This window comes from Pan troglodytes, chromosome 3 (assembly GCF_028858775.2).
Source record: "Pan troglodytes isolate AG18354 chromosome 3, NHGRI_mPanTro3-v2.0_pri, whole genome shotgun sequence".
Classification (NCBI taxonomy): domain Eukaryota; kingdom Metazoa; phylum Chordata; class Mammalia; order Primates; family Hominidae; genus Pan; species Pan troglodytes.
Genome location: NC_072401.2, coordinates 59138298 through 59153199, shown reverse-complemented (window position 1 = coordinate 59153199; position 14902 = coordinate 59138298). Strand labels below are relative to the sequence as shown.

The window sequence follows — 14902 nt, the reverse complement described above, 5'->3', positions numbered from 1 at the left end:
TTCTTTACTGCCTCGCTCCTGTTTTTTCTCTGTGTGTAATTCTTTAAAGTTCTTCCAGGTTTTTCTTCTTTTCTATTGCCCTGTCTAATGTCCTAGATTTAAATATAGTTCTGCAAGTCAAAGGTAAGTTCTTTCTACTCCCCATGGATCTAATTTATAAGGAAGAGGAAGCTTTGCTTGTAAGTATATTGAAGTTATTTATATGTTCATCTGTGTGTGTGTGCACGCACACACAGGGAAAGAGAGAGAACATTATGCTAACCAGAGATGTCTAATACAACCACATTTGGTGACTTCAGATATAAAGGGTGTGGTGGCCATTAGGAGTATTACTTCTAGGTCAAGACTGTCCCTACTATTAAATATAATATATTGTTAAACTAAACATAATAAAAAACAAATGTGCTTAATGAAATTGGGCAGGGAGCCTTTTCATTTTCTTTTAAAGAAATATGAAGAGAAAGTTTAGAAAGTTGAATGTTTTGGGCTTTTTATGTTGCTTGCTATTGTAAATCTTGCAAAAGCTAATGACTACTTGACATCTTTTTTTCCTGACAACTTTTCTTCCTCAATTTTATCTTTCCTCACAACAGCTGCCGGGAAGTCAACATTTGTGAATATCCTTAAACAATTGTGTGAAGATTGGGAAGTGGTTCCTGAACCTGTTGCCAGATGGTGCAATGTTCAAAGTACTCAAGATGAATTTGAGGTATGAAAATAAAATTTAAGTAGATAAAAACCTCTTGGTTTAGAGGAGCAGTAGTACTTAATCTCTTTTTCTTTTTCTTTTTCAATAAAACTTTCAAATCTCGCTTTAGGTATATATCTTCATCTAGGTGGTGGTTACATGGATATATATACAGTTGGCTCTCCATATCAATGGGTTTCGGATTGATATGGATTCAACCAATCATGAATAGAAAATATTCAGAAAGAAATAATACAAAAAAATACAAATAATACAGGATTACTGTTCATATAGCATTTACATTGTATTAAGTATTATAAGTAATCTAGAGATGATTTATACTATTCGGGAGGATATATGCAGATACTACACCATTTTACATAAAGGACTTGAGTATATGTGGATGTTGGTATCTGTGTGGAACCTGGAATCAATTCTTGAGGTTACTGAGGGGTGACTATATGTTTAAACATGCATTGAGGCCAGGGTTGGTGGCTCACGCTTGTAATCCCAGCACTTCGGGAGGCTGAGGCGGGCGGATCACTTGAGGTGAGGAGTTCAAGACCAGCCTGGTTAACATGGTGAAATGCCGTCTCTACTAAAAATACAAAACTTAGCTGAACGTGGTGGTGGGCACCTGAATTCCACCTACTTGTAAAGCCGAGGTAGGAGAATTTCTTGAACCCAGGCAGCGGAGGTTGCAGTGAGCTGAGATGGCGCCACTGTGCTCCAGCCTGGGTGACAGAATGAGACACTGTCTCAACAAAAATAAAAGGAAAGTAAAATTTATCAAGCTATGCATTCAAGATTTATGCACTTTAAGTAAAGTATAAAAGTTTTCTTTTTCATAAAAATTTCTTTTTTTTTTTTGTTATCCTTTAAGTTCTGGGATACATGTGCAGAACGTGCAGGTTTGTTATGTAGATATACACATGCCATGGTGGTTTGCTGCACCCGTCAACCCGTCATCTACATTAGGTATTTCTCCTAATGCTATCCCTCCCCTTGCCTCCCACCCCACCGACAGGCCCTGGTGTGTGATGTTCCCCTCCCTGTGCCCATGTGTTCTCATTGTTCAACTCCCACTTACAAGTTAGAACATGCGGTGTTTGGTTTCCTGTTCCTGTGTTAGCTTGCTGAGATTGATGGTTTCCAGCTTCATCCATGTCCCTGCAAAGGTTATGAACTCATTCTTTTATTATGGCTGCATAGTATTCCTTGGTGTATATGTGCCACATTTTGTTTATCCAGTCTATCATTGATGGGCATTTGGGTTGGTTCCAAGTCTTTGCTATTGTGAATAGCGCTGGAGTAAACATACATATGCATGTGTCTTTATGGTAGAATAATTTATAATCCTTTGGGTATATACCCAGTAATGGGATGGCTGGGTCAAATGGTATTTCTGGTTCTAGATCCTTGAGGAATCGCCACACTGTCTTCCACAGTGGTTGAACTAATTTACACTCCCACTAACAGTGTAAAAGCATTCCTATTTCTCCACATCCTCTCCAGCATCTGTTGTTTCCTGACTTTTTAATGATCACCATTCTAACTGGCGTGAGATGGTATCTCATTGTGGGTTTGGTTTGCATTTCTCTAATGACTGGTGATGATGAGCTTTTTTTCATGTTTGTTGGCTGCATAAATGTCTTCTTTTGAAAAGTGTCTGTTCATATCATTTGCCCACTTTCTGATTGGGTTGTTTGTTTTTTTTTCTTGTAAATTTGTTTAAGTTCCTTGTAGATTCTGGATATTAGCCCTTTGTCTGATGGGTAGATTGCAAAAATTTTCTCCCATTTTGTAGGTTGCCTGTTTACTTGGATGATAGTTTCTTTTACTGTGCAGAAGCTCCTTAGTTTAATTAGATCCCATTTGTCAGTTTTGGCTTTTGTTAACACTGCTTTTGGTGTTTTAGTCATGAAGTCTTTGCCCATGCCTATGTCCTGAATGGTATTGCCTATGTTTTCTTCAGAGTTTTTATGATTTTAGGTCTTATGTTTAAATCTTTAATCCATCTTGAATTAATTTTTGTATAAGGTGTAAGGAAGGGGTCCAGTTTCTGTTTTCTGCATATGGCTAGCCAGTTTTCCCAGCACCATTTATTAAATAGGGAATCCTTTCCCCATTTCTTGTTTTTGTCAGGTTTGTCAAAGATCAGATGGTTGTAGACGTGTGGTATTTCTGAGGGCTCTGTTCTGTTCCATTGGTCTATAGCTCTGTTTTGGTACAGTACCATGCCGTTTTGGTTACTGTAGCCTTGTAGTATAGTTTGAAGTCAGGTAGCGTGAGGCCTCAAGCCTTGTTCTTTTTGCTTAGGATTGTCTTGGCTATACGGGCTCTTTTTTGGTTCCATATGAAATTTAAGGTAGTTTTTTCTAATTCTGTGAAGAAAGTCAATGGTAGCTTGATGGGAATAGCATTGAATCTGTAAATTACTTTGGGCAGTATGGCCATTTTCACAATCTTGATTTTTCCTATCTATGAGCATGGAATGTTTTACCATTTGTTTGTGTCCTCTCTTCTTTCCTTGAGCAGTGGTTTGTAGTTCTCCTTGAAGAGGTCCTTCACATCTGTTCTAAGTTGTATTCCTAGGTATTTTATTCTCTTTGTAGCAATTGTGAATGGGAGTTCACTCATGATTTGGTTCTCTGTTAGTGGTGTATAGGAATGCTTGTGATTTTTGCCCATTGATTTTGTATCCTGAGACTTTACTGAAGTTGCTTGTCACCATAAGGGATTATGGGCTGAGATGATGGGGTTTTCTAAATATACAGTCATCATCTGCAAACAGAGATAATTTGACTTCCCCTCTTCCTATCTGAATCCCCTTTATTTCTTTCTCTTGCCTGATTGCCCTGGCCAGACCTTCCAATACTATGTTGAATAGGAGAGGTGAGAGAGGGCATCCTTATCCTGTGCCGATTTTTGAAGGGAATGGTATCGGCTGTGGGTTTGTCATAAATAGCTCTTATTTTGAGATACATTTCATCAATACCTAGTTTATTGAGAGTTTTTAGCATGAAGGGATGTTGAATTTTATCGAAGGCCTTTTCTGCATCTATTGAGATAATCATGCGGTTTTTGTCATTGGTTCTGTTTATGTGATAGATTATGTTTTATTGATTTGAGTATGTTGAACCAGCCCTGCATCCCAGGGATGAAGCCGACTTGATCGTGGTGGATGAGCTTTTTAATGTGCTACTGGATTCGGTTTGCCAGTATTTTATTGAGGATTTTCGCATCGATGTTCATCAGGGATATTGGCCTGACATTTTCTTTTTTTTGTTGTGTCTCTGCCAGGTTTTTGTATTAGGATGATGCTGGCCTCAAAAAATGAGTTAGGGAGGAGTCCCTCTTTTTCTATTGTTTGGAAGTTTCAGAAGGAATAGTACCAGTTCCTCTTTCTACCTGTGGTAGAATTCAGCTGTGAATCCATCTGGTCCTGGGCTTTTTTTTGGTTGGTAGGATATTACTGCCTCAATTTCAGAACTTTTTATTGGTCTGTTCATTAAACCAGAGTTCTTCCTGGTTTAATCTTGGGAGGGCGTATGTGTCCAGGAGTTTATCCATTTCTTCCAGATTTTCTAGTTTATTTGCGTGGAGGTGTTTATAGTGTTCTCTGATGGTAGTTTGTATTTCTGTGGGATCAGTGGTGATCCTTTATTGTGTCTATTTGATTCTTCCCGCTTTTCTTCTTCATTATTCTGGCTAGTGGTCTATCTATTTTGTTAATCTTTTCGAAGAACCAGCTTCTGGATTCATTGATTTTTTGAAGAGTTTTTCGTGTCTCTGTCTCCTTCAGTTCTGCTCTGATCTTAGTTATTTCTTGTGTTCTGCTAGCTTTTGAATTTGTTTGCTCTTGCTTCTCTAGTTCTTTTAATTGTGATGTTAGGGTGTTGATTTTAGATCTTTCCTGCTTTCTCATGTGGGCACTTAGTGCTATAAATTTCCCTCTAAACACTACTTTAGCTGTGTCCCAGAGATTGTGGTACGTTATGTCTTTGTTCTCATTGGTTGCAAAGAACTTATTTATTTCTGCCCTAATTTCGTTATTTACCCGGTAGTCATTCAGGAGTTGTTCAGTTTCCATGTAGTTGTGCAGTTTTGAGTGAGTTTCTTAATCCTGAGGTCTAATTTGATTGCACTGTGGTCTAACAGACTGTTATGATTTCCATTCTTTTGCATTTGCTGAGGAATGTTTTACTTCTAATTATGTGGTCAATTTTAGAGTAAGTGCATTGTGGTACTGAGAATAATGTATATTCTGTTGATTTGGGGTGGAGAGTTCTGTAGATGTCTTTCAGGTCCGCTTGGTCCAGAGCTGAGTTCAAGTCCTGAATATCCTTGTTAATTTTCTGTCTTGTTGATCTAATATTGACAGTGGGGTGTTAAAGTCTCCCACTCTTATTATGTGGGAGTCTAGGTCTCTTTGTGGGTTTCTAAGAACTTGCATTTTGAATCTGGGTGCTCCTGTATTGGGTGCATATCTATTTAGGATAGTTAGCTCTTCTTGTTGCATTGAACCCTTTACCATTATGTAATGCCCTTTGTCTTTTTTTCATGCTTATTGATTTAAAGTCTGTTTTATCTGAGACTAGGATTGCAACCCCTGCCTTTTTTTTGCTTTCCATTTGCTTGGTAAATCTTCCTCCATCCCTTTATTTTGAGCCTTTGTGTGTCTTTGCATGTGAGATGCGACTCCTGAATACCGCACACTGATGGGTCTTAACTCTGTCTAATTTGCCACTCTGTGTCTTTCAACTGGGGCATTTAGCCCATTTACATTTAAGGTTAATATTGTTATGTGTGAATTTGATCCTGTTATTATGATGCTAGCTGGTTATTTTGCCTGTTAGTTGATGCAGTTTCTTCATAGTGTCGATGGTCTTTACATTTTGGTATGTTTTTGCAGTGGCTGGTACCAGTTTTTCCTTTCCATATTTAATGCTTCCTTCAGGAGCTCTTGTAAGGCAGGCCTTGTGGTGATAAAATCCCTCTACATTTGCCTGTCTGTAAAGGATTTTATTTCTCCTTCACTTATGAAGCTTAGTTTGACTGGTTATGAAATTCTGGGTTGAAAATTCTTTTCTTTAAGAATGTTGAATGTTAGTCCCCACTCTCTTCTGGCTTGTAGGGTTTCTGCCGAGAGATCTGCTGTTAGTCTGATGGGCTTCCCTTTGTGGGTAACCCGACCTTTCTCTCTGGCTGCCCTTAACATTTTTTCCCTCATTTTAACCTTGGTGAATCTGACGATTATGTGTCTTGGTGTTGCTCTTCTCAAGGGCATCTTTGTGATGTTTTCTGTATTTCCTGGATTTGAATGTTGGCCTGTCTTGCTAGGTTGGGGAAGTTCTCCTGGATAATAATCCTGAAATGTGTTTTCCAACTTGGTTCCATTCATCAGTTTCAGGTACACCAGTCAAACGTAGGTTTGGTCTTTTCACATAGTCCCATATTTCTTGGGAGGCTTTGTTTGTTCCTTTTCATTCTGTTTTCTCTAATCTTATCTTCACGCTTTATTTTTATTAAGTTTTTCTTCAATCTCTGATATCCTTTCTTCCACTTAATCGATTCGGCTATTGATACTTGTGTATGCTTCACCAAGTTCTCATGCTGTGTTTTTCAGCTCCATCAGGTCATTTATGTTCTTCTGTAAACTGGTTATTCTAGTTAGCAGTTCCTGTAACCATTTATCAAGGTTCTTAGTTCCTTGCATTGGGTTAGAACGTGCTGCTTTAGCTCAGTGGAGTTTGTTATTAACCCACCTTCTGAGGCCTACTTCTGTCAATTCGTCACATTTATTCTCCATCCAGCTTTGTTCTCTTGCTGGCGAGGAGTTGTGGTCCTTTGGAGGAGAAAAGACATTCTGGTTTTTGGAATTTTTAGCTTTTTTGCACTGGCTTTTCTTCATCTTTGTGGATTTATCTACCTTTGGTCTTTGATGTTCGTGAACTTCAGATGGGGTTTTTGCGTGGTTGTCCTTTTTGTTGATGTTGATGCTATTGCTTTTTGTTTGTTAGTTTCCTTCTAACAGTCAGGCCCCTCTGCTGCAAGTCTGCTGGAGTTTGCTGGAGGTCCACTCCAGATCCTGTTTGCCTGGGTATCACCAGCGGAGGCTGCAGAACAGCAAAGATTGCTGCCTGCTCCTTCCTCAGGAAGCTTTGTCCCAGAGGGGCACCTGCCAGAGGCTAGCCAGAGCTCTCTTATATGAGGTGTCTGCCGACCCTGCTGGGAGCTGTGTCCTAGTCAGGAGGCATGGGGGTCATGGACCCACTTGAGGATGCTGCCTGTCCTTTAGCAGAGCTTGAGCGCTGCGCTGGGAGTTCCACTGCTCTCTTCAGAGCCAGCAGGCAGGATTGTTTAAGTCTGCTGAGACTGCACTCACAGCCACGCCTTCCCCCAGATGCTCTGTCCCAGGGAGATGGGAGTTTGATCTGTAAGTCCCTGACTGGGGCTGCTGCCTTTCTTTCAGAGATGCCCTGCCCAGAGAGGAGGAATCTAGAGAGGCAGTCTAGCTTCAGGGGTTTGCCAAGCTGTGGTGGGCTCTGCCCAGCTTGAACTTCCAGGTGGTTTTGTTTACACTGTGAGGGGAAAACCACCTACTGAAGTCTCAGTAATGGCGGACACCCCTCCCCCCACCAAGCTTCAGTGTCTCAGGTTGACTTCAGACTGCTGTGCTGGCAGTGAGAATTTCAAGCCAGTGGATCTTAGCTTGCTGGGCTCCGTGGGGGTGGGATCTGCTGAGCAAGACCACTTGGCTCCCTGGCTTCAGCCCCCTTGGCTCCCTGGCTTCAGCCCCCTTTCTAGGGGAGTGAACGGTTCTGTCTCGCTGGCATTCCAGGCACCACTGGGGTATGAAAAAAAACTCCTGCAGCTAACTCTGTGTCTGCCCAAATGGCTGTCCAGTTTTGTGCTTGAAACCCAGGGCCCTTGTGTAGGCACCCGAGGGAATCTCCTGGTCTGCGGGTTGTGAAGACTGTGGGAAAAAGCCTAGTATCTGGGCTGGATAGCACCATCCCTCAAGGCTTCCCTTGGCTAGGGGAGGGAGTTCCCCCACCCCTTTCACTTTCCAGGTGAGGCGATGCCCCACCCTGCTTCTGCTTGGCCTCTGTGGGCTGCACCCACTGTATAACCAGTCCCAATGAGATGAATTGGGTACTTCAGTCGGAAATGCAGAAATCACCCGTCTTCTGCATTGGTCTCACTGGGAGCTGCAGACCAGAGCTGTTCCTATTTGGCCATCTTGCCTGGGAATCTAAAAGTTTTTAAAAAGTTAAATAATAAAAGTTTTTAAAAATCTAACAGCAAATTAAATTCCTTCAGTGTCTTTTCTAATTTTTTTTTTTTTTTTGAGATGGAGTTTCGCTTTTGTTGCCCAGGCTGGAGTGCAATGGCTCGATCTTGGCTCACCACAACCTCCGCCTCCCGGGTTCAAGCGATTCTCCTGCCTCAGCCTCCCAAGTAGCTTGGATTACAAGCATGGGCCACCATGCCTGGCTAATTTTTTTTACTAGAGATGGGGTTTCTCCATGTTGGTCAGGCTGGGCCCAAACTCCTGACCTCAGGTGATCCGCCCGCCTCAGCCTCCCAAAATGTTTGGATTACAGGCCTGAGCCACTATGCCCAACCCTTCAGTGTCTTTTCACATTTTGTTTAAAAACAAGCAAATAAGGCCGGGTGCGGTGGCTCACACCTGTAATCCCAGCCCTTTGGGAGGCCGAGGCAGGTGGATCGCCTGAGGTCAGGAGTTCGAGACCAGCCTGGCCAACATGGTGAAACCCTGTCTCTACTAAACATACAAAAATTAGCTGGGCGTGGTGGTGGGTGCCTGTAATCCCAGCTACTCAGGAGGCTGAGGCGGGAGAATTGCTTGAACCCGGGAGGTGGAGGTTGCAGTGAGCCGAGATCACGCCATTGCACTCCATCTCAAAAAAAAAAAAAAAACAGAAAAAACAAAAACACCAAAAAAAAAAAAAAAAGCAAATAAGAAAAAGAAAAACTACTATTCAGTAACTGAGTTTTACCTTTCAAGCCTTTTGTCATTTACTCTCATTTCTTTTTACTTTCATTCTTGCCAGACTTTCACTCTGGGCAGAAGTTGTAATTTTGCAGCATTTTACCGTTCTGCACTGCAAATGAGGAAGAAAGAGAATGACAGAGTTCAGTGTCATTTTTTTAAATACCAAAATGTATGGTTGTATGTGTGAGAGAGACGTTGCTAAGATTTTCGTTTCTGGAGAAATGAGAATTGAAATTGAAAGCAAGGCCAGATGTGGTGGTTTATGCATGTAATCCTGGAACTTTTTTTTTTTTTAAGTGACAGCAAGTTTATTAGGAAAGTAAAGCAGTAAAGAATGGTTACTCCATAGGCAGAGCAGCCAATCCCAGCACTTCGGGAGGCTGAGGCCAGAGGATCGCTTGAGCCCAGGAGTTCAAGACCAGCCTGGGCAACATAGGGTGACCCCGTCTCTACAAAAAATTTAAAAATTAGCTAGGCGTGGTAGCCTGCACTTGGGGTTACAGCTACTTGGAAGGCTGAGGTTGAAGGACTGCTTGAGCCCAAGAAATTGAGACTGTATTGAGCCATGCTCATGCCACTGTACTCTAGTCTGAGTGACAGCAAGACCCTGTCTAAAAGAAAAAAAGAAATTGAAAGCAGTAAGGCAGAAACCTTAAAAATGGAAATGTATGCTAGCAACTTACTTTGATCTGAGGAGGACAGAAAATTGAAAAAAAAGTATCTAAAAAAATTTAGCTGTTGGTATAAGGAATTCTGGGAATAATAATTGAATATTTAAAATGTAAATCACATATGCAAAGAGGAATCACTAGCAAGATATTCCATGGACTTTGAGAATATATGGTTTTGAATAACCAAAAATACTTTTTCATACACCTTCTATTTGCCAGGCATAGCTAACTTTAGACCTAGGGCCTAATTCAGTACACCCCAATCCTCAGGATATCCAGGACTAAATCTTAAAGGGGCTTTCTTCCCATATAGACCTCATTATCTTAAGAAATTGATGTTTTATATCTGATTTTTGGGGAAAGGCAAGGTTAGTCTACAGTAGAATTTTAAAGTGGGTAAATTTGTTTATTTGATTCTTTTTAAAAACATTTTTGACATATGATATATCTGTAGAAAAGTAGGTAAAAGCTAATGTACAGTTTGAAGAATAGTTTTAAAGTTGACATCTTTATAACCATTATCCAGGTCAAGAAATACGACATCATCATTCCAGAAATCCCTGTTCGCCTTCTCCAATCACTATATCTTCTTTCCTACGTTACTACTCCGCTAGGGGTAATTACTCCCATTCTTTTGTGATAATAATTTTCCTGCTTCCTAAAAATTGTTTGAGCATACATGAACATACCTCTAAGTATAATTTAGTTTTGTCTATTTTTGAATGTTATATAAGTGGAATTACATTGTTTGCCTTTTTTCCTCTCGCTTCTTTTACTTAATACATTTATGAAATTTGTCCATATTATATGCAGCTGTAGCTTATTTTCAGCTATATAGTATTGAATTTTGTTTTTTAAAAATATTCTTTTTTTTGAGACAGGATTTCACTCTGTTGCCCAGGTAAAGTGCGGTGGCGCAGCCATGGTTCACTGCAGCCTCAACCTCCCTTGGCTCAGGTGATCCTCTCTCCTCAGCCTCCTGAGTATCTAGGATCATAGGCCACCACGCCTGTGTGCCACCAGGCTTGGCTAATTTTTGTATTTTTTATAGAGATGGGGTTTTGCCATGTTACCCAGGCTGGTTTCAAACTCCTGGGCTCAAGCGATCTGCCCATCTCAGCCTCCCAGAGTGTTGGGATTACAGGCTTGAGCCACTATGTGGGGCCTATAGTATTTAATTTTATTCGTCTATCACTGTTTGTCCATTTTATACCTTTAATTGATTTTTGAGTGATTTCCAATTTAGTTGCTTATGTAAACAGCATTGCTGTGAACATAAATTCACCTGCATACATGCAAAAGTTTCTGTAGGAATAAGAAGTAAAATTACTGGGAATGCTTATGATGCCTGTTTTCCAAACTGGCTTTCCAATTTTCTCTCCCCCCAGTGTAATCAAACTCTCATTAATCTATGTCTTTGCCAGCATTTAGTAGTGTCTGGCTTTCTCATTTTTGTCATTCTGCTGAGTGTTTACTATTTTTTTGTTTAATTTGTATTTCCCCGCTGGCTAATGAGGCTGTGTTCCTTTTCATATGTTTATTAGTCATTTTGATTTTTGCAAAGTGCCCACTTGGGTCCTTTTGCCCATTTTCCTCTGAGCCATCTGTCTTCTCTCACTGCATTTTTAATGTAGCTTTTCGCTGAAGTACCTACTCAAGTTTGCTTAGCTTTTGAAAGGAGAGACTTGAGTTCTAAAAGCAACTCTTTTTCCTTTTATTTCTGGGGTCAGCTGTCAGTGCAGTTATCCTCAGGTATTAGATAGAAACTAACCAGATTAAACCAATGTTGGAAAATAGAGGGTATTCTTAAACAGGGTATTGGACTAGGTGACCTCCATTTAAGGTCCGTTGACATATTTGTCATTTGACTCTCAGCATGCCACACATTAACCAAGGGCACAGAAACTGACATATAAAACCAAAATGCCAAAAATTTTAATTTGCAGAAAGAAATGTAATCATTAAGGTAATTGAATTTAGATCAGTTTATTCTTTATTTGGTTCGTAATTCTCAACCAGTGGAAGGAAGTCATAAGAATGTCTGAGAGCTAAACAGTTTGAACACATGGAGATAGAGTGTGGAAAAATAGATAACAATAACTGGGAAGGGTAAGAGGAGGGGAAGATGAAGAGGAGTGAGTTAAAGTGTACAGATATACAGGAAGCTTGAAGAAATAATTCAGTGTTTTATAGCAAGGTAGAATGGAAAAATACATTGTACTCAGGTGATGGACACCCTGAATGATTCGATTACTGCATATTATATACATGTACAAAATTTCTCATGTATTCCATAATTTGTACACACAAGAAAGAATCTCAAGGATTCGGGTGCTTTTTAAAATAACAATCCCTTGGAGGTTCAAATATGTGGGATGCCTCATAGTTAAAAGTCATCACCCTAGTGAATCACTGTTAACTGTTGGGAGTATACTGAACTCTTTAGTTAGGTTGCAGAGAAGTTGAAAAACATTGCTTTCGTATATAAGACAAGACAATTTATAATAAGGTTGTCTGTTGAGCTTGGAATCAGAGCCCAGAGGGATTAGTTAAATCATGTTAATCAGACTGTGTCATCAGACTGTGATGCATTAATACATTTGTCTTCATTTTAAGACTTAATGGCTTTCTGAATCTGATATCCATGTTTATGGGATGGGACATTTTCTTTCCATATACTTGATTCAGAATGCCAAACTGGCCATTCTTTATAACTAGCATGCAGGTGATCCTATTATTATTAACATATTCTTTTATCAGGCAGTTTATTGTAATCTGGTCATGTCTTCATGATGTTACAATTTGATTACCTTTGTTAGAGTTTGGTGCACATTCTTGGAAGGTAGCTTCAGCTTTTTTGTGTGTATTGGGGACTGCTCCGTTGTTAATTCTCTGTACTTCTGTACAGAGGGGGTAGTATTTTTGAGATATAGTTGTGGAATATGAGGATGGTTGGGTGGGTGGCTTCCCTGTATCTTTGGATATTTTCTTCCTCTAAACTCAAGAAGTGAGATTTTATTTCTTCATCCAGTAGTCCTTCTTCCCCAGACTCATCCTTGATCTATTCCTTGAGGTTATAGTATGAATCACCCACTATTCAAATGTCAATTTTTCTTAGAATGCTGTTAGTGATGAGAAATGACTGTTTTCAGACCTAACCTTGGCAAGGTCAGTCCTACTTTGATGTTCTTGTTTCATCACACTTCTTGGCATTTGTAGATTTGGAAGAATTGGGCCTTTGGTACCTCTGATCTCTTCGTTTAGCAACTTACTGTGCACCCATATGCTTAGCTTTTGCTGTTTTAGCTTTTTTTTTTTTTTTTTTAACCTGCCCCCTAGTGGCCGAAATGTTGCTGTACTATTGATAAGGTACCCCTAATTTTGGCAAAATAGTAAGAGGCAAAGCACCAAAGAAGATTATGTTCTCTCCCTTCTCCAAATCTCTCTTGGTGAGAATGATCTTTAAAACATACCACTCAGATTATTAGCAATCTTGGTATGGAACGTTTTTAAAAATAATAATAATGTACTTTATGTGGTGATTTATGTTATTATTTAGGCCCAAAGTTTTGATTTAATTGTTTCCTTTTAGCTTATTTTTGAGATATGCAGTCTGTTAGGAAGCTGTCTCTGTCTTGTTTTTTCATTGAGCTGAATTCTTTTGGAGGATCACTATTATTGTGAAGTACTATTTTACTTTTAATTTAAAAAATTAAGATATTTTTATTTTTAATTTACAGATAAAAATTATATTTAATTTTATATTATATTTATATATAAATCATATGTAATATAAATTATATACATAAGTTATATATAATATAAAAATTATATACATAATATAAATTATATATATAATATAAAAATTATATTTATGGTATGCAACATGATGTTTTAAAATATGTCTACATTGTGGAACGGTTAAACCAAGCTAATTAACATAGGCATTACCCGTACTATTTTACTTTTATCCAATACTTCTTACCACTAATAAGCCACTGAAAAACTAGTAATTGTGAGAAAGAAGGTGTAAACCATACTTATGACAGAACAGCATATTTTTTACTTTTAATAAGTCATTCTTTTTTTTTTTTTTGAGACGGAGTCTCGTTCTGTCGCTCAGGCTGAAGTGCAGTGGTGTGATGTTGGCTCACTGCAACCTCTGCCTCCCAGGTTCAAGCGATTTTCCTGCCTTAGCCTTCCAAGTAGCTGGAGCTGGGATTACAGGCATGTGCCACCACGCCTGGCTAATTTTTGTAATTTTAGTAGAGATGGGGTTTCACCATGTTGGCCAGGCTGGTCTTGAACTCCTGACCTCAAGTGATCCACCCATCTCAGCCTCCCAAAGGGCTGGGATTACAGGTGTGAGGTCTCTCTCTTTTTTTTTTTTTTTTTTAAGACGGAGTCTTGCTCTGTCCCTTAGTAAGTCATTCTTGACAATTAGTTAAGAATGCTTGATAAAGCACTTCCACTTGTACCTTTTGAATTGATGTGATAACTTTTGTTGGCTTGTATTTTTTTGAGTCTTGCTTTATTGCCCAGGCTGGAGTGCAATGGTGAACCTCAGCCCACTGCAGCCTCCGCCTCCTGGGCTCAAGTGATCCTCCCACCTCAGCCTCCTCAGTAGCTGGGACTACAGGCCCACGCCAACATGCCCGGCTAATTTTTGTATTTTTTATAGCGATAGGATTTTGCCAATGTTGTCTGGATTTGTCTCAAACTCCTGGGATCAAGCAATCCTCCTGCCTCGGCCTCCCAAAGTGCTAGAATTAGGCATATGAGTCACCATGCCTGGCCTGTTGGCTATTTTATAATTATCTTGTTTGGTAGACTCTGATCTTTTACAGTTGAACTTAATTCAACTCTTTTGCAATGTTTACAAAGATTAGACCTAGAATTAAAAGATAAATGATTTTATAGCTGACCTTGATATTTCTATTTTCCACTTACCTTGACAATAATCTGTACTTCCTATAAAACAATGAAGTATTCTTTCATAAAGTGAAAATGGACATATAGAGAACAGAATAAATGTTATTCATAATCCTACCACTCTGTATGTATCTTTTACATAGTTGAAATAATAATGTAATATATTAAATTTTGGTGGAGGTGATATGTAATTTAAAAATATTATAAAGTAATACCTGTTTACTGTTTGAAGTTAAGGAAATATTAGAAATTATCAAAAGAGGGGACTAAAACTTACCTATAACCTTATTATCCAGAGATAACCATAGATCTTACTTGAAAGAACAGTATACAGTTTTGTATTTTGTTTCTTCCCCACCCCCCCACAATATTTATATGTCAAGAGTCTGAGATCCAACTGCAAGGTGGCAGTGAGGCTGGGGGAGGGGCGCCCACCATTGCTGAGGCTTGGGTAGGTAAACAAAGTGGGCTGGAAGCTGGAACTGGGTGGAGCCCACCGCTGCTCAAGGAGGCCTGCCTGCCTCTGTAGACTCCACCTCTGGGGGCAGGGCATAGCTGAACAAAAGGCAGTAGAAACCTCTGCGGACT

General features: G+C 39.6%; 1 protein-coding gene across 3 annotated transcripts in view; it reads left to right on the top strand.

The window, feature by feature from the left end:
- Positions 1-14902, top strand: part of DCK (deoxycytidine kinase) — a 37353-nt gene that overhangs the window by 4033 nt on the left and 18418 nt on the right. For all 3 annotated transcript variants that reach the window (XM_517245.8, XM_054683023.2, XM_054683024.2), the window contains exon 2: positions 594-709. In XM_517245.8, coding sequence (XP_517245.2) covers positions 594-709 — 116 coding nt within the window. The remainder of the gene's footprint in view (positions 1-593; positions 710-14902) is intronic.